Below are 24,844 nucleotides of genomic sequence, written 5' to 3'. Positions count from 1 at the left end.
CTGGTGAGAAACACTTTTTGCTGGAAACAATTTTCCGGAAACAAAACAATACGTTTTACAAAAATTGTTTCTTACTTGGTTTTTGATTTTTTTTCTTTTACCGTTACATGGCAGCATGGAGCTATAAATGAAAAAATGATATAAATTTTTGAACTTTTCTCCTTAACTGCATCGACCATAATACGATGTGTAATATAAAGTAATCGTCATAATCGACTGAGTTTATGAATTGAACTACCCTCCACCTCCCTTAAAGAATTCTCGGATTTGTATTTCTATGTACAGACAAATTATCCCACGCCACATTGATTTTTTTCAATTTTAATTTATGTACATAAATAAAATCACAATTTTAAAGAAGAAATCAGTAAAAACGAATCGGAATATTCAACATGTATTTATCTAATACAGAAACTACCAAATCAAATTACAATAAAAGAAGAAATTGATAAAAACCAATTGTTTTTCTATGTATAAAAAAATTATTATTCGCCACATTTGAATTTAAAAAATAAAATTTTGCCAAACTAATCTATGTACATAAAAAATCACAGTTTAAAGAAAGAATTTGTAATATCAAAATAGAAATTTATTGGTAATATCAAAGTAGAATTTTCAACTATTATCTAATTTAGAAACACTAACAAATCACAAGTCAAATCACAATACGGAAAGAAATAAAAAAATTATTATTCGCCACATTTGAATTTAAAAAAGAAAACTTTGCCAAATTAATCTATGTACATAAAAAATCACAATTTGAAGAAAGAATTTGTAATATCAAAATAGAAATTTATTGGTAATATCAAAATGGAATTTTCAACTATTATCTATTTTAGAAACACTAACAAATCATTAAGTCAAATCACAATACGGAAAGAAATTGATAAATTATATATCAAGTGGGGTAATAAAAACAATGGGGTACTTGGGGTAAAAAAGGACAACCACCCCCCTAGCCCGCTAAAAATAGTTTTATCGCAAACAGCTTTTGTGGGTAAAAACTATATTAATTTAGCGTATTTTTTATCCTAACTTTCATTCTAAGTGGTAATTATATTTTCAGTATGACACAAATTAGTAAATCAAACAAAAAATTGACAATTTTTTTTATGGGGTTTGCTAAGAGCATTTTTTTGTCTGAAGGCTGTTCATGATAAACCTTATATGAATGCAGTTATTTGCTATGTATTAAAGTACCTTGCTTCTGATATATTTTAATTTTTGCAAACATTTCATACATATATACACATTATTCATATTATATTTTTTGCACTATTTCTCTTGATTTTTTTAGCCCAAAATTGCCGTATTGGAAGGGTAAAAAAATGTTTTTTTCTGTTTTAGTTTTTTTTAACCCAACAGGTCAGTTTTATTATGTTGCTAAATTTAGTTTAGAATAAGTTAAATGGTCATATTTTAAAATTTGTAAAAAATGGATCTTTAATTTCTTTTAATTGGCTTCTTGATTTTTGTTTCACAAAATTTTCTCTCTGTTCTTTTTTTGTTCGTTGCCGCAAGAGCCAATGGTCTGTGTACTTCAATAATTTTTTAAATTCAGCGGAATGAAAATTCTCATGCTGTGTCTCTACAAACTGTATGAAATTTTTCAATGTACAAAGATAAGAGTATTTTGTGCCATCCGCACCTTCTCCGGTTAGGGTACTTTGTATATTATGGTAAATTATTCCTGGTGATTTTAAGTCTGCTTCACACGTGATTATTTTACTCAATTGATTAACATAGGTTTTTGCTGATTCTTTCGTGGTTGGGTTTCTTTTTGCAACACCCAATTCTACCAACTCTTGTTGATAATGAGATAAGACAACTTCCAAATTATACAGCTCCCCCCCTTTTTTTTAAACTGCATTTAATTTTAAATAATAGTATCAAAAACAGATATTTTACAGCTTGGCCTATATTTTCTAAGGATGTAGTTTAGGTTAAGACTGTTTAGTTACAGGTCATTTTTATGATTATATTGCTGAATTTAGTTTAAATTAAGTCAGATGTCATTTAGAACGTCATTTAGTTGAATTAAATGTAATCCTTCGGTTACTTCTTGTGCTTTATATAGGGTATGAAACTTACGAGCTTTGTTTTTAGTCTAATAAATGTTATTTGTGGGTAAGCTTATGTTTAAAAGGAAGTAGTTCAGTAAAAATGATAAATTGTAAGAGAAGCATTAGTTCAAGGCTGTTAGAAATGCGTTAGTTTTGATATTTATGAGACAAAATAGACCGCATAATGCATATTGCATAAGTAATAAGTTGTCTGATTAATATTTGTATTATTACCTTGTTTTTGCATTGTTAATTTGTTCTTTTAATTAAGTTTAGTTGCTTTTTAAAACATTGTTTTTTATTGCCCGCAAATGTTTTTTTATCCCAAAAGTCAGGAACATAAAAAAAACAGTACAAGATTTCGAATAAAATTTTAAACAATCATAGAAATCCCACAATCTTTTATAGGCATGTGTGATAAATATTATTCCTAAACACTAACAAAAATTTTTTTAATGCTGAAAATTTGTGAATTTTGTCTTATATTACCCCAATTGATGATTATTAAAAAACTTCAGAATTCTCTAGAATTTTCATAGAAAAAGTCCATTCTTTTTTTTGAACAACTTTTCCTCTTTTTTCTTGGTGACTCTTTCATCGTGTCCGTGTCCGAATGCACAATGCAGCGTTTTTGAGGTGACCCTTTAAAAAACAGTACCATTGTGACAACAATTAAGAAGAACATGAAATGCTAACCAAACAAATATTTAAACCATGTTAAACATACTTCTGTAAATAGCTATACAATATTTCTTACATGTGAAAATAGGTATTTACTTTATCCTCTGACCTCTTCAAGTGTCATATTTCATACAAAACATACACCTCAAGCCTTATATAACTTTTATACATGCAAAAAAACTTCAGACGACCCGTTAAGGGCAGTTAACTGCAAAATAAAGCCTCGAATCCTTTATTTAATGGTTAAAAAGTGAGTATGTGACAACAGTGCCATACAAAAAAATATTATATGAACAAAACTTACAAGACAATGGAACTCTTTTGGCAGGATAAAACAAGTTATCATCCCATCTTGCTTTGCACTCTTCTTCCATACAAACGTCCTCAAAACATTTAAGTCGTTTTCTGTCTTTAGTTTTTAAATCTCTCAAACGATATACATCTTTAGGTTCAGCATCGTCCAAAAATACCACTCGTATAAACTTTGCAGGAATGGTAACATTGTCTAAATAAAATAATTTTGTAAGGTATCAACTGAAAAGCATCAACAACACAAAATAATACAAAAATAACTTAAAAAAGAATACGGTTTTGAATGAAAAAATGTTTAAACATACACTAAGCAATTTAAGATTATCTGTACACAAATTCAAAAGTGTAGTTGGTTATTAAGTAAACACTTACCTTGGTCTGTAATTGAGTTGAAGAAAGACTGAACAGGAACATTTGAACATTGCATATCAGCTTCAATAGGTTCGGTATCCGAAGAGGAGCACCCCACATCACCTGGTGCTACATCTGAAGAGGAGCACCCCACATCACCTGGTGCTACATCTGAAGAGGAGCACCCCACATCACCTGGTGCTACATCTGAAGAGGAGCACCCCACATCACCTGGTGCTACATCCGAAGAGGAGCACCCCACATCACTTGGTGCTACATCCGAAGAGGAGCACTCCACATCACCTGGTGCTACATCCGAAGAGGAGCACCCCACATCACCTGGTGCTACATCCGAAGAGGAGCACCCCACATCACCTGGTGCTACATCCGAAGAGGAGCACCCCACATCACCTGGTGCTACATCCGAAGAGGAGCACCCCACATCACATGGTTCTACATCCGAAGATGAAGGCTTATGACCAGTTGTAATTTCGATTGAAGACTTTTCTGTTGATAAACGAAGTTATTACATTTGTCATTAATTAATCAAAACATAGTGGTTATTATTATTATAGAAGAATAAGTTAAAAAACTGACAGAGACATGTACATTAATCTAAACCTGAGAACTGCTGAAAAACTAACCTGTAGCAATTGTTTGCAAAGTCATTCTTGCCTTTTCTACTAACTGGTGTGGATCTGATATATCATAAACTTTTTCAGCGATAGCTATTGAATGTCCTTTTGACCTCGCTACTGCCACCTGAACATCTTTCGGGAGTTGGCTAACACCACGTGTAATTAACTTTCTAACTGCAGTCACACTGATGACTGACCCGAACACCAGTTGGCATCTTTTTCTCCAGATACTGTTGAATTCGGAAGCGGACATCTTTTCTCTGTCACTTATAAATGATGGAAAAGCTTTTAATTTATTTGAATAGGACGTTCCTTTCCATGAATGTCCTGATGCAGCTTTTAAGTCATTAAGCTCCAATTCAGAAAGGACAAGGCAACCATGTTGTGCCTTTTCCTTTTGGTCTTTTACGTAAATACTAAAATTTCCCATATCTGTTTTTTGAGCATTATTTAGTTCGTCAAGTGTTAGTCCAGTCAGTACAGATGATCTGCAGCCAGATTTGCACACTACTCTTAAAAAGATATCAGAGCACAGGTGTTTGACGCCTTCTGGCGTTGGTTTGGGATCTTCTCGAATACTTTGCATGACTTCTTTAAATTTCTTTTCATATTTTAAAATTTGTAAAAATGGATCTTTAATTTCTTTTAATTGGCTTCTTGATTTTTGTTTCACAAAATTTTCTCTCTGTTCTTTTTTTGTTCGTTGCCGCAAGAGCCAATGGTCTGTGTACTTCAATAATTTTTTAAATTCAGCGGAATGAAAATTCTCATGCTGTGTCTCTACAAACTGTATGAAATTTTTCAATGTACAAAGATAAGAGTATTTTGTGCCATCCGCACCTTCTCCGGTTAGGGTACTTTGTATATTATGGTAAATTATTCCTGGTGATTTTAAGTCTGCTTCACACGTGATTATTTTACTCAATTGATTAACATAGGTTTTTGCTGATTCTTTCGTGGTTGGGTTTCTTTTTGCAACACCCAATTCTACCAACTCTTGTTGATAATGAGATAAGACAGTTTCCAAATTGTACAGCTCCCCCCCTTCTTTTAAACTGCATTTAATTTCAAATAGTCTAAAACTGTCAGCTCTTACATCTACTTCTTTATGATTGTATAGACAATGTAGTTTGATAGACTTTACTACTCGGTGACAGAGAATGCATGAATAGCCTGTATAGTTTTTATATTCTCCAGAACTTTCTTGCTTTAACTTGTTGTCATACAGCATGGCTGTCTTATCAAGATTTGAATGGTGTAATCTGTGGTGTGTTGTGACATTCACAAATTTCATGGAACAATAGGGGCACTGACGAAACTTTCTATATTTAAGTATTTGTTACTAATATTACATGAATAGTTTCAAAACTACACTTTACCTTCCGGATTTAGAAACTCTTTCTTGATTACCTTTGGCACTAAATTTGCACCTAGAAAATAACAAAATATAGCATTAGTTATATATGTACATACATTATCATGATACCATCAAAATAATACATATAGTCAAATACAAAAAAATAATATATATAGATAATAAATATTTAATAATAATATATATAATATATAAGAAACAATATATTAAATTTGAAATGAAATCAGACGAACCTTGGAGTCTTTGTCTTGGTTTTCCCATTGTCCCTCCCAGAAATCACTCTTAAACACAATGAAACATTACTAGTTACATTAGTGGAGACACTAAATTAATTGTAAAAAATACTCTAAATTTTAGGCTGTTTTTGAAATGATGTCAAAATAAACGAAGCAGTGCTAATTTTACTATTTTAGTTCATAATATATATATATATATATATTTGAATTCATAAACAAAATTCTTAAAGTATAGAAAACCATACTTCTCCAAGCGGCCTGTGAGCGAGTCCAACTGATTTTTAATCTCTTGTAAGCTTCTGAAATCATAAAAAAAAACAATTACATTATTATCTTAAATAAAATTGTTTAACCAAAAATGTACCTAATGTATGATTAAATGTTAATTTACATACGACCCAGCCCAACGTCACGTCAGGAAACGGCGCTTGTGTCCGCCATTACGGAGCCCACAGAGCGTGAATCGCCTATACAAATGCATGGTCGGCGTGTGTTTATTTGGTTCTTGTAAGCGATACAACGCTAGAAAACACGTATAGCGGTTGTTTTAACATTTAAAATATAATTTCTAATATAAATCTTGTTATATAATATTAAATCTAAGAATTAATGTGGAGTAAATTAGTATTTTGACTGGTTTTCAGCGTACAGTGTGGTTTAACAGGATACTTTACGTTGGCGATTAATACTAGCAGCAATCAGCTTAGTTTACATAATAGTATATGATCATACCTACGAATCTACAGAACCATTATATACTACATTTATAATCCAACATGAGTGGACATGCAGCTCCAAACTGCTTTTAAGTACTAGCAGATAAGGTGTTTGCGTTTTCCGATTTCATAAAGACCCGGAACGCAGAAAAGGTAGCTTATTAATTCAAGCAGAGGACCAAAAATGGTAACTCAATATTGTTTTCCTCAATGTCACTTCGATATTAGGCAAATTTTATAAAGATACCTTAAGTTTCGTTGCCGGGTATACGTGTTAAGTTTGTGAGCCAAAAAGTAAAATCACGGCAATTTACATGCAAAACTGCAGCTAGATACACCAGTATATGTTAATGTTATGCGTTTTTGTTTGTATTTTTATATTTTAAACATGTTCTTTTATGTTTTTGGTTGGTATACTTGATATTTTCTGTTTTTTTACTCTTTAATCGATTGAGTGTTCAATAGAATTTGATTCTTTATGTGAGGTTTATTATTGTGATAAGATATAACATTAGTAGAAAGCCATTTTTACGCGCAGAAGAGCTTGGTTCTTAAAAATCGCAATATTTAGACGAAAAACAGCACCCAGCAATGATAAAATGCTATGCCGTGGGCTCCGTAATGGCTGCGACTATGACGTCACAGACGCGGGGACAATGGATAACAAGACTCGTTGTTTTACAATCCGTTTCCTAACTTGGTCAATACTAACTTTGCCCCAGCCTATTAAATAGGAGCTGACAAATGTTACTTCGATTTAAATATGATCAAGTAAAAATATTTTTAGCAATACAAAAACAGACGAGAGTCTCTGGCTGCTGTCAAAACTAGTGATGTACCGAATCGTTAAAAAAACGATTCGGCCGAAACCGAATATTCGGCCATTTGTGCCGAATCAATTCGGCCGAATCAACCGAATCGTTTATGACGTCATCCGAACCTACGGCGACGGGCGGTCGGTAAAAACGACATAAAGGAAAATACTTTATCATAGGCACCGTGTCACACACAAGTATTAACAATTTCAATATACGTCTTTAATGTGGCAATAAAGCGTTGTGGGAAACATTCGTCTCCTAATAACGCGCGTATTTACGAACCAAAACTACAGGGAAGGTAAATCGTTGGGAGAAAAGCACAACGGTGACGGACGAGCGTGGTTTAGATAAATTTAATTTTATTGCAACACGGACGAGCAGTTAATTCGAGAACTTAAAAATTCTTTACTGTAACGGCGTTAACCATTGACAAAACCTGTGTTACGCAAACAAAAAAAATTATTTACTTTTGTGACGAAAAAAACATTGTGTATGAGCGTCCCATTTTACGCTCTGCGTCGGCTTGGGAAATAAAGGAAGACGCATGCGATAGCATACTTTCAACACTTAGTAAGGGAAGCAATCGTTGTGAATTTGTTGTTGTAGAAACCGACGAAATGCTAACCTCAGTCTAATTTGCAAGCAGCCTGTGCCCTGTGGTATATAAATTGTCGGATTTATATGAAATGTTTTTTGGATTTTGAATGTTACATAACGTAACATGTGTATATAAATTTTAAATTTAATATTTTAGGTGTAAAATTAATATCTTGCAACTGGGATTCACGAAAGTCTGATTTTCGCGCGGTGCCCAAGTACGACGTTTTTGGCTTCTGTCCAAGCTCGGCCGGGACCATACTTAGCAATATTACATTACAATTTGTGTTGGTTCTAATTTCCTGATAGATTCGCTCCTCGCACTTATATTTGCATCAATTAAAATTCACATAATCGCGATTTACCTGCATTTATACTACTCACGGTTACTGGCTTAAAACTATACCGAGAGTAAAAAAATTATTCGAAAACTTTACTTTTACATTTTGTATTCTGCTTTGTGCTAAAAATGTGCAGGGGATCGTGCGCAGACGCGTTCCCTATTTAGAGAGAAAAAGCGAGTGTTTCTTTATCGACGACCGGGAGCAGACGCGTGCACTATTTAGAGAGAAAAAGCGAGTGTTTCTTTATCGACGATCGGGAGCAGACGCGTGCACTATTAAGAGAGAAAAATCGAGTGTTTCTTTATCGACGATCGGGAGCAGATTCGGTCGCGAATGTAACGAAGTTTATCAAAGTGCGCGTGTGCCATAGCCCATAGAACCATATCCGAAATGATTAGCATAGCTATAAAGCATGACGATTAATTGAATTAAACTTATTTGTTGCAAATAGTCTTTAATTCTTATCTCACAAATTGCGCAAGTTCTTGCTAATCGTATCTATATTGTCTGGGAAAAAGTTCGGTTTTTGCCGAATCTTTACGCACGATTCGGCCAAAACCGAATCTTTGTCAAAATCGCTGGTTCGGCCGAATAAATTCGGCAAACCGAAACTTCGGTACATCACTAGTCAAAACCTGGGAACATGTTTTCGATACGATCAATTGTTACGTCACATGCCCTATTGCAGCGTAACTATTTATTATGACGTTTAAAAATATAACAATCGGGAGGTATGTGCTCACTGCTCAACCAACTGCGAAATCAAAACATCCTGTATCAATAATTTATCACATAAAGTAGAATAGATATTGATGTGAACAACCAATAAAACATTTTTATTGCATAGGACAGTGATTGTGGTGAATTTAAAATGATATTACATTTATTAAAACGACGTATCAAATCGGCAGAAACAAATGAAAAGTTTTACGCACGTTCATCGTGGATTAAAAATGTAACGATGATTACGTCATAATGCCTTTGATAAACTATTAAAATTTAAGAAAACAATTGTGGTTTATGTGCTTCTATATTTCGTATAATTGTTTTATTCCCGACATATTTTAAGCCAGCAACCAAGAATAGTTTAAACTTTGAATGCAGGTATATTGCGTGTATGTGATTTTTAATTGGTGCAAATATAAGAGCGAGGAGCGACGCTATCAGTAAATTGGAATCAACGCAAATTGTAATACATTATTACAAAGTATCTTCCCGGCCGAGCTTGGACAGAAGCCAAAAAACATCGTTTGTTGGCACCGCACGAGAACCAGAGTTTCATTACGTCATTTTTCACGAGAATAAATTCACAACGATTGCTTCGGTTGATAAGTGTTAAATGTATGCTACCGCATGCGTCTTCCTTTATTTCCTACGCCGGCGCAGAGCGTAAAAATGTGACGCTCATACACATGGCGCCCTCTATAACAGAGGGGGGCGCCATGCTCATACACGATGTTTCGATCTCGTGGTTGGTTGGACAGTGGGCACATTCGTCCCGATTGTTACGTAATGAAACGTCATAGTTAATAGTTATGTTGCAATAAGACATGTGGCGTAAAAATTAAGCGCAAAATGACCAAATTGCAGCACGGCAATGTTTGTTACTCGAGCGAATTCGTTAGCTGATAATTACGAACACGCGACGAACATAAAATATTAGATCGCAGCTTTAACAACCGTTTCTATCGCACAGGCGCCCGAACTAGACTGTGGTGATGGTTAGTAATACGCTTTATAACAAGATTTGGTTGCTTGGGTGACAGACGCACGTAAAACATAACACGTCCGGATTTTAAATAAAATTAAACGATCACCGTCCGGATTTACAACTTTTACAATCCTGCAGGACTTTAATTATAAAACTAATAAAAAATTATCAAATACATAATCATAACAAACTAGCAAGTCATGTTCTATTACGACACCATTAAAGTATGCCAGATATTAAGATTTTTAAAATGGTACTGTTTTGGTTGGTTTATTAATAATTATTATTACATGTAAGGTCTAGGGAATTGAGGACTACCTCTGCATAAATGAGACATTTTCCTGTAACGAATGTAATTAGGAAGAAAAATTTACAACACATAATATGTTAAAACACACTACAAACTTAGAATTATATAAACACACAGTTTGAACGAATATTTAAGAAGCAAAAATTAAGTTGAAGTACTTTCAGTCACTTTAAAAAAGTAGTTTTTTTTTAGTAAAGTGGGGTAATGAAAAACAATGGGGTAATTGGGGTAAGAAAGGACAACCCCCCTAGCCCACTAAAAAAATCATTTTATCGCAAACGGCTTTTGTGGGTAAAAAGGACATTTATTTGGCTTATTTTTTATCCTAACATTCATTCTAGGTGGTAATTATTTTTTCGGTAAAACACAAATTAATAAATCAAACAATAAATTGACAAAAACAACTTTTTATGGGGTTTGCTAAACTTTTTTTTGTGAGAAAGCCTTTCATGATAAACTTATTATGAATGCAGGTATGTGCTACATATTTAAGTACCTTGCTGCTGGTATATTTTAATTTCAAATTTTACGAACATTTCATACTTTTTTCTCTTGTTTTTATTTTACCCCAAAATTGTGGGGTAAAAATTATGGGAAGGGGTAAAAAAACTGTTTTTTGTTTATTTTACACCAACCAATATTAACTTGGTGATAAAATTAATTTTAATGTTATGTATGTATATTATTTTAATTTAATTAATAGTTTAATTGATTTTAAAGGTAATCAAGTATCAAAAACAGATATTTTACAGCTTTGCCTACATTTTCTGATGGTGTAGTTTATGTTTTACGTTAAGCCTATTCAGTTACAGGTCATTTTTATGATTATGTGGCTGAATTTTAAATTTAGTTCGGATAAAGTCAAGATGTCATTTAGATTTTCAAAAGCCATTTAGTTAAACCAAGTGTAGTGCTCTAGTTACTTCTTGTGCTTTATATAGGTTATGAAACTTACGAGCTTTGTTTTTAGTAATAAATGTTATTTGTGGGTAAGCCTATGTTCAAAAGGAAGTAGTTCAGTAAAAATGATAAATTGTAAAAGAAAAGCTTTAGAAAAAGGCTGTTAAAAGTGTGTAGGAGATATTTTGATTTTGTGGAAAAAAGAGGAAAAGTTGATGTTTCTGAGAAAATATAGACTGCATAATACTTAAGTTGTAAGAATTATATTTGTATTATTGCTAGGGATGCACCGGGTCGAATCCGGGTCCAATTACCCGGTCGAGTATCGACGTTTTCGTGGTATTCGGACCCGGCCGGGTATCGCAATTACTCTGTCCGGGTAATTTCATTAATATTTTAGTTGTTCGTCATGTAATAACACGGAAAAAATGGTTTGTACGGCGGGTATTCAAACGTTTTTATGGCCCGTTAATCCATGTTCTTGCGCAACAAAGTCCGACGTAACATTTCGTACTATGACGTAACAAACATACCTTCATTCGAGTTGCGCAATACTGTGCGTAAAAATAAACCAAACGCATTTATGTATACTATACTCCGTGAAATTGTTGCTGTACAAGAGAATTAAGAATAAGAATGAGTTCTACTTCAAAGTCATCTTCTGTTTGGAAGTATTTTGAAGTAATGGAAAAAGACACCTCTACAACAGTATGTAATCTGTGCAATGTATCGATAAGTCGAGGAAAGTCTGTTGCTACATATACGACAAGCTCCATGATAAAGCATTTACTATTAAAACATCAAATCGATGTAAGGAAGCAAGAAAGTGGTGCGTCGTCTCAAAGCAACTGCGGTAAAAGACCGACCGCTCAACAGACAATCGAAGGGATGTTTGCCAAAAAACAATGTTTTTCAACAACGCACCCGGTTGCCCAAAAAATTACAAAACTTATATGTGAGATGGTTGCAGCAGATTTTCTTCCTTTCTCTGTGGTCGAAAACGAAGGCTTTAGGCGTTTAATTACTGAACTCCAACCACGCTATAATATTCCGTCAAGAAAATATATAACTGAAACGTGCATGCCTGAAATCTACACCCAGGTAAGACAATTTATAAAACACCAGGTAAATAATTCGATGGGTTGTTTTGCTGGAACGACAGATATATGGACAAGTATTCAAAACATCGCGTATATGAGCCTCACGATTCATTTTGTATCGTGTGATAAGGGCAATCTTCGTCTTCTGTCCTACGTGTTGTCGTGTAACGAATTAGAAGGGTCGCATACTGCTCAGCATATCTTAGAAGAGATAAAACATCAAGAAGCTCTCTGGGATATACAGTTACGGTACATGGTCAGCGATAATGCAGCCAACGTTGTTAAAGCCCTGCGTGATGGTGAGATCAAGGGAGTGCGGTGCATGGCACATACCATCAACCTAGTTGTACACCACGCCTTAAAAAATTCCCAACGAACGGTCAATGATACAGTCGCCGTTGCTCGTCGTATTGTTACACACTTCCACCGATACGGAAGAAGTTACTCGTCTTTCTAATGCCATACAGCAACTTGCTCTGCAGCATGTTAGTAGTGAAAACACTGGTGTCGATGCTGGTGAACACCTGTCATCGACAGACGATTCCGGCAACGAAGATAGCATTTTGTTTGAGTGTCCTCTGTCCGACGATCAAATTGTTGACACTGAAACAACGCCAGGATTGGAACAGAACGCCGAACAACAAAAAAATAAAATAAAAACAACAGTTATGCGTTACATTGGAAGCCAACGAATAAAGTCTTCAAAGTCGCCGTTGGATTTTTGGATGGATCACCGCGCGGACTGTCCCGCATTGTTTTCCTTAGCTGTATCACTTCTTTCTTGTCCACCAACAAGTGTATCGTCGGAACGTCTTTTCAGTTCATCGGGCGTGATTGTATCTCCCCTGCGTAATCGTCTCAAGCCAAAGAATGTGGAAGTGCTAACATTTTTGCACTACAATCTCCGAAAACTTAATTTTTTGTATTAAATGGTGTCTAGGAATTTGTGCCTCTCATGTAAATAAATGTTTTTTTTATGGATAAAAATTCGTTCCGTATGTAAATAAAAATTCGTTCCACATATTCAGTTGAATTGATGCGCTAATCAATGTATACATGTCTGATGGATCGACTAGATTATGGTTATTTCGTTTTGATACCTACTAATTCGCCGACGGACGTGTCTATACTTGCTTGCATGCATGCGATGTAAGGCTACACAAGGCGCATTTTCGCTTTATATGACAACCGCATACTCGTGCGGACACGACGACAGCCGCGTAATACATAAATAAAAATGCCTTTTTGACGTCACTCGCCTATTGTGACGTCACTCGCCGGGCACTCGGATTCGACCGGGTAACGTTTCTCATTACCCGGATTCGCCGAATCCGGGTAATTTTAATTTCGTCCCATCCCTAATTATTGCCCTGTACTTCAATTATTATTATTTTTTTTTTTGATTAAGTTAAGTTGCCTTTAAAACCATTGTTTTTATTGCCCCGCAAATGTTTTTTTTACCCCAAAGCCAGGGGAATAAAAAAACAGCACAAAATTTCGAATAAAATTTCAAGTAATCATAGAAATCCTACAATCTTTTTTGGACATCAAGGTATGATGGATACTGTTCCTCCAGACTAAAAATATTTTATTTTTATTTATTACTTTGGGGGAAAATCGAAAGTTTATATTTTCTGTTTTTTATTACCCCACTTGACTATATATTAGATTTAGAACATAAAAAAATATATATAATACTTGTCCAAGCGTCTTGTAAGCCCGTCCAATTGATCTTTAACTTCTTTAAAGCTTCTGAAATCACAAATGTAAAAATGAATCTTGTACTTACACTAAAGTTTATTGGGGCTTAACCTCTAAGTTATCCAAATGAAGTGGGAAGTCGAATAATGCATATCAGATATCACATTAATCAGATTTTCATGCAGCTTAAATATTTGCTTAAGGTTATTTGGATTTTTAGCAAAGAAAATATGTTTAAATGAGAGACCGACCGATATCAACTTTTTCCACCGATACCGATTAACTTAATTGTATAGGCCTATAAATGTTGTATTAATTAATATTTTAGATCATGAATTTGCTGTGTGTGTTCATTTTACAGTACAAATGCTCTCTATCGTCATTAACCAGGATATGAGGTGTATAATGAATTATTTGCAAATTTGGTTATACATAAATACAAACCTTGAGTCTGAAGAAGCACTAGTATCTGCATTGTTATAATCAGTGCAAAGAAAAAGATCCTCCTCACTGCAATAAAAAGGTATATGTATAATACAGTTATAGTATATATATATATATATATATATATATATATATATATATATATATATTATTAGAATGAATCTAAACATACATCCTATCAATGTTTAGTTTGTTTTTCCTCCATAGAAAGAAAACAATACTACATTAACAGTTAACAAAAGCCCAGAACTTTAAATAGCACCCAATATCAAATAGACAAACTAATTATTTATTGATTAATGTAGTAAATGGTACTCAATGAATGAAAATATTTAAAACAATTTAAGTTCTTACCAATCAAAAGGTGATAAAAACGAGTCCGTATCACTAAAAATAAAACAAATTAAAAATAGAAGAGGTGTATAATGGTAAACATTTTATTAATCCTACAATTAGCTTAATGTTCAAATCATGAACAGCCAATAATGTTTAATATAGTCCAGCACTCCAACAAACTAATTAAATATATATATACAGTGCTGCGATTCGTTGCCAGGTGTCGCCGGGCGCAAATTTCGACATCCAAATTCTGGCGAGACACTTAATCATTCTGACGTCATAATACGTCACATCAGTGCCGGATTTAGAGGGGCTGTTTGGTGTTTGAACACCCGCCTCAGAAATATTATACATATTTTCGTTTACGCAGCTCTAAACGAATGAATCTAAACATACATCCTATCAATGTTTAGTTTGTTTTTCCTCCATAGAAAGAAAACAATACTACATTAACAGTTAACAAAAGCCCAGAACTTTAAATAGCACCCAATATCAAATAGACAAACTAATTATTTATTGATTAATGTAGTAAATGGTACTCAATGAATGAAAATATTTAAAACAATTTAAGTTCTTACCAATCAAAAGGTGATAAAAACGAGTCCGTATCACTAAAAATAAAACAAATTAAAAATAGAAGAGGTGTATAATGGTAAACATTTTATTAATCCTACAATTAGCTTAATGTTCAAATCATGAACAGCCAATAATGTTTGATATAGTCCAGCACTCCAACAAACTAATTAAATATATATATACAGTGCTGCGATTCGTTGCCAGGTGTCGCCGGGCGCAAATTTCGACATCCAAATTCTGGCGAGACACTTAATCATTCTGACGTCATAATACGTCACATCAGTGCCGGATTTAGAGGGGCTGTTTGGTGTTTGAACACCCGCCTCAGAAATATTATACATATTTTCGTTTACGCAGCTCTAAACGAATAACTGCGTGCGTCAAAGTAACGATCGTTTGAAGTTGATTTAAAATTCTGTGACTTAAAATCAACTACAATACGACTGCTTTTAATATATGTGACAGATTGCGCAAGTTATTTCAATCGTTATCTATATTATCATATATACATGCTGACGAAAAGATCACTCGTCTCCCTAGTCACAGGAACGGTAAATCGACAAAGGAAATGCGACAAAATTTACAAACGGGCATACATTAATTTGATATTTTATTGGGTATTTTGACACCGGCAAGCAGATTAGACGAGAAATTTGATAAAAACTTTTTATGGGGTTTGCTAAACTTTTTTTGTGAGAAGGCCTTTCGTGATAAACCTTATATTATGAATGCAGTTATTTGTAACATATTTAAGTACCTTGCTGCTGGTATATTTTAATTTTAAATTTTTCGAACTTTTTATACTTTTTTTCTTGTTTTTTTTTACCTCAAAATTGTCTTATGGAAAGGGGAAAAAACTGTTTTTTTTTTTGTTTTTTTTTACCCCAACCAATATTAACTTTGTGATAAAATTGATTTTAAAGTTATGTATGCAGATTGTTTTCATTTAATTAAAGATAATTAAGTATCAAAAAACAAATATTTTACAGCTTTGTCTACATTTTCTGATGATGTAGTTTACGTTTTAGATTGAGACTGTTCAGTTACAGTTTCAGGTAATTTTTATGATTGTGTTGCAGGATTTAGTTGAGATTATGTCGAGAAGTCATTCAGATTCTCCCAAAAACTTTTTCACTTAGTTAAATCAAACTTTTTCACTTAAATCTTAAATAAATAAATCTTAGTTAAATTATGAACTTTGTTTTCAGTCTAAAAAAAATGGTATTTGTGGGTAAGCTTATGATTAAAGGAAGTAGTTATAAATTATAAAAGAAAAGCATTAAAACAAGGCTGTTAAATGTGTGTAGGAGATATTTTGCTTTTGTGGAAAAAAGAGGAAAAGTTGATGTTTTTGAGAAAATATAGACTACATAATGCATAAGTTGTAAGACTTCTATTTGTATTATTGCCCTGTACTTCCACTGTAAATATTTTTTCTTTTAATTAAGTTAAGTTGCCTTTGAAACCATTGTTTTTTATTGCCCCGCAAATGTTTTTTTAAATAATCATAGAAATCCTACAATCTTTTCTGGACATCATTGATCAAGGTATGATAAATATTGTTCCTCCAGACTAAACATTACTTTTGTTTATTACTTGGGGAGAGAATCGAATGTTTTCTGTTTTTATTACACTTGAAAATACTTATTATATGTATACGTAAGCTAAAAAGGTAATTACCGCTTACCGCGTCTCGTTGACCGCGAGCGAGCATACCACATACACAGTGAATGTTCAATTTTATAATTTTTTTACAATGTCAATGTTACCTCTTATTCACTACCCAGTCCGCGCCCGATTGTCAAAAAAGAAACACTCTGTTTCTTCTTAAAATGTGCCAGTGTCTGCTAGCGATACGTATTATTTTGACGTTGAAATTTCTAAAAGTGTACGCAGAAAAAAATCTTTTGTGGCACAGAGTATCGATCCAAAAATATGCCCGCCCATCTGTCGCAATGGTTTTTATCAAGTTTAGTTTATTTCTACATAGAAGGGAATGACATGCCGATTATTTGCAACACAATAGCAGTTCAATTATAAATCAATTGTTTTCAACATAATTACAATTTACACGATTGTTATTTTCCGCTCTCGCATGCAACATTATATCAACAGCATAAGGCTCGGCACTCGGCCCAATTTTCAACATAGTGCCAAAAAATGATACGCTCGGGCACGAGCTTTTTAGTTTGGGCTCAGCTCGGCACATCCCCATCAAATACCAATAGAGAAGAATCAATGTTTCTTTTTTATTATATAGATTAACATAAAAAACTCACCTATCACTACTCTCACTGCTGACAATCTCCCTAATATTAAATAATGTCATTATATGCATCGTTGTACTGGATATTAATTAGCAATTATATATATGTACATAGTTTATTGTATCTGTAGCATAGTTGTTTATGATTTAGTGTCATGTTTATAATATTAATATCGGATAAGAATATTAAAAACATATAAATATATAAACTATTTTAAGTGTTTTTTTTCCTTTACATTAAGGAGGCTGTTTTATAAACACAGTAAAAATTTTAACAAATCGATTCTATATTTCATGTTGAAAAAGCCGTTTGAACTGGAAAAATCATGCTTGCCATCACAAGTTTGCTATAGGAACAGATTGGTCCACACGACTAACATAATTCCCCAAATTTTAAAAAGCATTGTAAATGTATTAAACTTACATAATATTCTGATGAAGATGGTCTATCAATGATCCTAAATTGAATTATATCTGCACTGTAAAGTAGAAATTTAGTGGTTAAGAACAGGAAAAACGTAAACTAATGTAATAATTCAAGCCTCGTCCCTATATACAAGCACTGTTAAATATATAATTTCAAAACACGCACACGTGAATAACACATATATATATATATATATATACTGAATTTACCTTCCGCCAAGTATTGTAATTTTTCCACTAAAATACGATCACTTCAGATATGCTGAAAAATTAATTCTTGTTTTTAAAATTCTAAAACGTGGTCTGTAAGAACTAATTAATTTTTAACATTAACAGCTCAGAGAAAATATCACGTGACTGTGAACGTGCGGTATGATTGGTTAAATGTTTACAGTAAAATGGCGGGCAAAAAGCTCAACCAATTAGAGAAGAAGGCAGAAGGAACCTGACAGTTACGTTTCTCTTCTATTCTTTTCTTTTTATGGGACTTAATTAAAGCCACGAACAAGATCGATAAAGCGTGACCGATAAAATGAAAGATACGGGAAAGATTTCTCTTTTGCTCTTTGAGAAAAAGAGCAAAAGAGAAGTGGGAACAGGATACAAGTTGTATAGTGTTTTTTAATGACTACCACCACGATCCAGTCTGATAAGAGATTTTGGTTATTAAAACACAACTAAAACTGCAGCAGTAACAATTAATTGACACATATATGATCGCCTCTAGTAAGCGCAATTGATATTCAATGTAATTCTTTTTAAATTGAAACCATGTTTCGATTTAATCGAAGAAATATTTGAACAACACAACTTGGTTCATTGTTTGAAATTTTTTCTTAAGCGAGATTTTGTGGCAGTCTAACCTGGAGAAAATACAACACGAATAAAATGCATTTACTGAATAGGTTGTAATATTTTTATATCACACGTTGTTTTAAACAAAAATACATTATTAGCATGGAAATGTAGCGGCCCGTCGTAGTATTACGTCACACAAATTCTGTTGTCCCCAATATTGACCTCAATGTTTGACGTCGCGCGCTAACTTTCCGTTAACGCGGCGGATGCACCCTGCGGTTAACCGAGTTAGCGCCGATGCTCCCAATTGTAACCTCATTCATTATAACCTCGTTATCGCCATTTATCACGTCGATTCGTCTGACAAAACAATATTATATATAATCGACATAAAGTTACAAAGTATACGATGTTAAATTTCGTGTTTCCATATATGGCTATTTTTACCCATATAATACACATGAAAATGGTCCATGTTTACAAAAACACGAACGTTAATTTTATAATTCATATTTACATTTTAAATTAAATGGTATATACAGAATTATTTTTTTACACGATGAAAGTTCTAATAATATAAATAGATGCGACAATTCAAAATTGTGGCGTAAGCGACGTAGCAGCACGTTTCACAAGTTGGCGACAAATCAATACGATTATTAAATCTTAAACAATAATTAAGCGTGATTACGTAAACCTATTTATGACGTTTTTATATGTTCATTCTTCATTAACTATGCTATTAGTAATTATACCGATAAAGAATTAACATATCATCGTGGATGCCAGCGTTTTAATAATTAAAAATATCGATTATTTTTTAAAACTTGTAATCGTGATGTAATTGAAATATTTAAATGACCTATATACTTCTTGCAAATATTTCATTTAGCAAACTGCATACATTTCTTATATAAAATGTTTAAATCTTGAAATGTAAATTAAATTGAGGTTTTTCATTTACTGATAGAGGTTTAAATATTAAAAGTGGGTGACACGTGATAACTTAGGCTAATCATAAATTTTACCACTTTTACACCACAGCAGGTTTATTATAAATCAAGACGGTAACACCTGAAATTTCATGCTATATAAATATTTTGTGTAATACTACAATTCATTTAATAAACATTAGACTAAATCGGTATTTTTGTTTCTACAAACAAAATATTACGTTTCTGTAGAAACGAATTATTGTCACAGAAACGAATTTAGCAACATTTTTGTTTCTCAAAACGAAATATTTTGTTTCTGTAGAAACGAAAACAAAAAATTGCAATAGACGCAAAACAATATTATATATAATCGACATAAAGTTGCTTAAAGGAAGCATACGATGTTAAATTTCGTGTTTCCATATATGGCTATTTTTACCCATATAATACACATGAAAATGGTCCATGTTTACAAAAACACGAACGTTAATTTTATAATTCATGTTTACATTTTAAATTAAATGGTATATACAGAATTATTTTTTTCACGATGAAAGTTTGAATAATATAAATAGATGCGACAATTCAAAATTGTGGCGTAAGCGACGTAGCAGCACGTTTCACAAGTTGGCAACAAATCAATACGATTATTAAATCTTAAACAATAATTAAGCGTGATTATGGAAACCTATTTATGACGTTTTAACATGTTCATTAACTACGCTATAGTAATTATACCGATAAAGAATTAACATATCATCGTGGATGCCAGCGTTTTAATAATTAAAAATATCGATTATTTTTTAAAACTTGTAATCGTGATGTAATTGAAATATTTAAATGACCTATATACTTCTTGAAAATATTTCATTTAGCAAACTGCATACATTTCTTATAAAATGTTTAAATCTTGAAATGTAAATTAAATTGAGGTTTTTCATTTACTGATAGAGGTTTAAATATTAAAAGTGGGTGACACGTGATAACTTAGGCTAATCATAAATTTTACCATTTTTACACCACAGCAGGTTTATTATAATCAAGACGGTAGCACCTGAAATTTCATGCTATATAAATATTTTGTTTAATGCTACAATTCATTTAATAAACATTAGACTAAATCGGTATTTTCGTTTCTACAAACAAAATATTACGCTTCTGTAGAAACGAATTATTGTCACAGAAACGAATTTAGCAACAGTTTTGTTTCTCAAAACGAAATATTTTGTTTCTGTAGAAACGAAAACAACAACAAAATGCAATAGACGCAAAACAGTATTACATATTGTTGACGGTGCAGGAACAAGTCCAATTGTCGCGTCCATCTTAACGTAACGACTGTATAACACAAGGTCGACAACTCAGTTTATTAGGTGACAAACGAGCGGCATTAGGCTAGAGACAAACGTGGGGACAGCAAGAGTATAAGAAAGCTCCCACTGCCCTGTCAACACAGAATATACGAGGGCTTTTATAGCATAAAACATGTGTGCGAAAGCAGTAACAGGAAAGAACGTTTTACACTGAAAAGTGGCGTCAGTTCGACAAACGAGCGGACTGGGCATACAGTTTCTAAAAACGCAAGATGTGCCGCTTAATCATAAACACAGTTACCCCAGATGTAATAGTTACGCAACACAACTGTTTTATATTCTATCTTTAAGCATTAATTAAATTTTGGATAAATTAAAATATTAAAAATCTGTGCTTGAAGCACACTCAACCGCTACAATATAATCGACATAAATTTACTTAAAAGAAGTATACGATGTTAACTTTCGTGTTTCCATATATGGCTATTTTTACCCATATAATACACATGAAAATGGTCCATGTTTACAAAAACACGAACGTTAATTTTATAATTCATATTTACATTTTAAATTAAATGGTATATACAGAATTATTTTTTTACACGATGAAAGTTCTAATAATATAAATAGATGCGACAATTCAAAATTGTGGCGTAAGCGACGTAGCAGCACGTTTCACAAGTTGGCAACAAATCAATACGATTATTAAATCTTAAACAATAATTAAGCGTGATTATGGAAACCTATTTATGACGTTTTAACATGTTCATTAACTACGCTATAGTAATTATACCGATAAAGAATGAACATACCATCGTGGATGCCAGCGTTTTAATAACTAATAATATCATTTCTTTTTTAAAACTTGTAATCGTGATATAATTGAAATATTTAAATGACCTATATACTTCTTGCAAATATTTCATTTAGCAAACTGCATACATTTCTTATAAAATGTTTAAATCTTGAAATGTAAATTAAATTGAGGTTTTTCATTTACTGATAGAGGTTTAAATATTAAAAGTGGGTGACACGTGATAACTTAGGCTAATCATAAATTTTACCACTTTTACACCACAGCAGGTTTATTATAAATCAAGACGGTAGCACCTTAAATTTCATGCTATATAAATATTTTGTTTAATACTACAATTCATTTAATAAACATTAGACTAAATCGGTATTTTCGTTTCTACAAACAAAATATTACGTTTCTGTAGAAACGAATTATTGTCACAGAAACGAATTTAGCAACATTTTTGTTTCTCAAAACGAAACATTTTGTTTCTGTAGAAACGAAAACAAAAAATTGCAATAGACGCAAAACAATATTATATATAATCGACATAGAGTTGCTTAAAGGAAGTATACGATGTTAAATTTCGTGTTTCCATATATGGCTATTTTTACCCATATAATACACATGAAAATGGTCCATGTTTACAAAAACACGGACGTTAATTTCATAATTCATGTTTACATTTCAACCTAAAAGGTATATACAGAGTGCTTATAAGTGTCCCATCTCCCCCCATTGTACTATATATCGCGGATTAATTGAGTGAATTAGAGATGTACTATATTCTAAATCAAAATAATCCGTTTCTGAAGAAGCATATTGATATACACAGAAACAAAAAACTTGGTTTCAGTTTGTAAAGACGCATTATACTGTTTCTAGAAACAATTTATTTGTTCCTAGAAACAATTTATTTTGTTTCCGTAGAAACAGTTTTTTTTTTCGTAGAAACATGTTATTTTTTGTGCCCGTAGAAACAGTTTTTTTTTTCGTAGAAACATGTTATTTTGTTTCCGTAGAAACAGTTTATTTTGTTTCCGTAGAAACACTTTATTTTGTTTCCGTAGAAACAGTTTATTTTTTTTCGTAGAAACATGTTATTTTGTTTCCGTAGAAACATGTTATTTTGTTTCCGTAGAAACAGTTTATTTTGTTTCCTTAGAAACCTGTTATTTTGTTTCCGTAGAAACAGTTTATTTTTTTTCGTAGAAACATGTTATTTTGTTTCCGTAGAAACAGTTTATTTTGTTTCCGTAGAAACACTTTATTTTGTTTCCTTAGAAACAGTTTATTTTTTTTCGTAGAAACAGTTTATTTTGTTTCCGTAGAATCAGTTTATTTTGTTTCCGTAGAAACATGTTATTTTGTTTCCGTAGAAACAGTTTATTTTGTTTCCTTAGAAACCTGTTATTTTGTTTCCGTAGAAACAGTTTATTTTTTTTCGTAGAAACAGTTTATTTTGTTTCCGTAGAAACACTTTATTTTGTTTCCGTAGAAACAGTTTATTTTTTTTTCGTAGAAACAGTTTATTTTGTTTTCGTAGAAACAGTTTATTTTGTTTCCGTAGAAACAGTTTATTTTGTTTCCGTAGAAACAGTTTATTTTGTTTCCGTAGAAACAGTTTATTTTGTTTCGTAGAAACAGTTTATTTTGTTTCCGTAGAAACAGTTTATTTTGTTTCAGAAACACGTTAGTTTGTTTCCATAGAAACAGGTTATTTTGTTTCCATAGAAACATATTATTTTGTTTCAGAAACACTTTTTTATGTTTCTGGTAATAATAATATCATATTAGGAAGACCAGTGCGGATTTACAGTAAATACTACTCTTTGTTGCCATCCAGTGTGCGAAACGAAATAAATTGTTCAGAAACAAATTTTAATTTTTACAACATAAACAAAGTTGTTTGTTTCTTTTGAAAAAAAACGTTTCTAAAATTTTGTTTCTGGAAACAAAATAGTGCAATTAGAAACATATTTCGTTTCGGAGAAACAAATTTAGAAACAAAATTTCAGAAATGCATTGACTTAGATAGGCTATACCATACCCTCTGTGTTCAATATTGCTTTATTTAATGTTCAAATAAACGAATAAGAAAACTGGATATATAGTTTTCAATAAAAAAAACAATGTCTTGATAATGTTAATACGATACAAACTAATTCAAATCCAACGAAATTAGGTTTGGATAGAAAGCGAACTGTAAATTAAATTACTATGGCCGCTTGGCCCAATGGATAAGGCGTCCGACTGCGATTCAGAAGATTGAGCAATTGACATAATTTCAAAAAAACAAACAAGTGTCTAGATAATGTTATTACGATATAAATTAATTCAAATCCAACAGAATTGGGTTGGATAGAAAGCGAACTGTAGAGTTGCAGCGCCATGGCCGCATGGACCAATGGATAAGGCGTCTGACTTCGAATCAGAAGATTGAGGGTTCGAGTCCCTCTGTGGTCAATTTTGTTTTATTTAGAATTGTCCAATCAGAAGATTGAGTACTCAAGTCCCTCTCTGTTCAATACTGGTTCATTTAATGTACAACTATACGAATAAGAAAAGTAGATATATATTTTAAACAAAAAAAACAAATCTCTTGATCATGGTAATACCATACAAATTAATTTAAATCCAACGAAATTAGGCTTAGATAGAAAGCGAACTGTAAATTATATTACTATGCCCATATGGCCCAATGGATAATGCATCCGACTGCGATTCAGAAGATTGAGCAATTGAGTCCTCTGTGGTCATTTTTTTCCTTAAGAATCGTCAAATCAGAATATTAAGTGCTTGAGATTCTCTGTGGTCAATTCTATTTGATTTAATGTACAACTATACGAATAAGAAAGGTGGATACATAATTTTAAACAAAAGAAACTTAAGTGTCTAGATATTGTTAATACCATACATTTTAAACAAAAATAACAAATGTATGTATGATAAAAATGAATTCAACTCCAAAGCAATTGGGCTAGATAGAAAGAGGACTTCAGTGTTTTACGGCATTGGCCGCATGGCCCAATGGATAAGGCGTCTGACTTCGAATCAGAAGATTGAGGGTTCGAGTCCCTCTGTGGTCAATTTTGTTT

At 32.5% G+C, this 24,844-nt stretch overlaps 2 protein-coding genes and 2 non-coding genes across 7 annotated transcripts; 2 read left to right on the top strand and 2 right to left on the bottom strand.

The window, feature by feature from the left end:
• Window positions 1-153: 153 nt before the first annotated feature.
• LOC149731071 (uncharacterized) lies at window positions 154-5,792 on the bottom strand. Of its 2 annotated transcripts, XM_089885326.1 has the most exons (5): window positions 5,654-5,792; window positions 5,425-5,475; window positions 3,429-3,914; window positions 3,049-3,249; window positions 154-2,705 (listed from the first exon to the last, which is right to left on the bottom strand). In XM_089885326.1, the coding sequence occupies exons 1-5, from the start codon at window positions 5,679-5,681 to the stop codon at window positions 2,578-2,580; spliced, it is 894 nt and encodes a 297-aa protein (XP_089741452.1). In that variant the 5' UTR covers window positions 5,682-5,792; the 3' UTR covers window positions 154-2,577. The 2 variants fall into 2 exon arrangements, with proteins under 2 accessions (XP_089741452.1, XP_089741451.1); XM_089885325.1 differs by lacking the exon at window positions 5,654-5,792 and having other exon boundaries at window positions 4,052-5,431.
• A 42-nt stretch (window positions 5,793-5,834) lies between these two features.
• LOC149731070 (uncharacterized) lies at window positions 5,835-19,196 on the bottom strand. 3 transcript variants are annotated; one of them, XM_089885327.1, is made up of 8 exons: window positions 18,115-19,193; window positions 17,903-17,957; window positions 17,492-17,521; window positions 15,215-15,247; window positions 14,652-14,684; window positions 14,298-14,363; window positions 13,851-13,904; window positions 5,835-5,955 (listed from the first exon to the last, which is right to left on the bottom strand). In XM_089885327.1, coding segments are annotated over exons 2-8 (339 nt in total). In that variant the 5' UTR covers window positions 17,905-17,957; window positions 18,115-19,193. The 3 variants fall into 3 exon arrangements, 2 of the variants coding, with proteins under 2 accessions (XP_089741453.1, XP_089741454.1); XM_089885328.1 differs by lacking the exon at window positions 5,835-5,955 and adding an exon at window positions 8,809-10,183 and having other exon boundaries at window positions 18,115-19,196; XR_016385736.1 differs by lacking the exon at window positions 5,835-5,955 and adding an exon at window positions 10,097-12,755 and having other exon boundaries at window positions 12,830-13,904; window positions 18,115-19,174.
• Window positions 19,197-24,139: 4,943 nt separating this feature from the next.
• Trnar-ucg (transfer RNA arginine (anticodon UCG)) lies at window positions 24,140-24,212 on the top strand. The gene has a single exon. It is a non-coding gene; the product is annotated as a tRNA-Arg (tRNA).
• Window positions 24,213-24,762: 550 nt separating this feature from the next.
• On the top strand, window positions 24,763-24,835 carry Trnar-ucg (transfer RNA arginine (anticodon UCG)). Its single transcript has one exon. It is a non-coding gene; the product is annotated as a tRNA-Arg (tRNA).
• Window positions 24,836-24,844: the final 9 nt, after the last annotated feature.

The sequence above is a fragment of the Ciona robusta genome, chromosome 9 (genome assembly GCF_009617815.1).
Source record: "Ciona robusta chromosome 9, ASM961781v2".
NCBI classification, from domain to species: Eukaryota; Metazoa; Chordata; class Ascidiacea; order Phlebobranchia; family Cionidae; genus Ciona; species Ciona robusta.
Note: the sequence above shows the minus strand (reverse complement) of the source record. Positions and strands in the feature narration are given on the sequence as shown.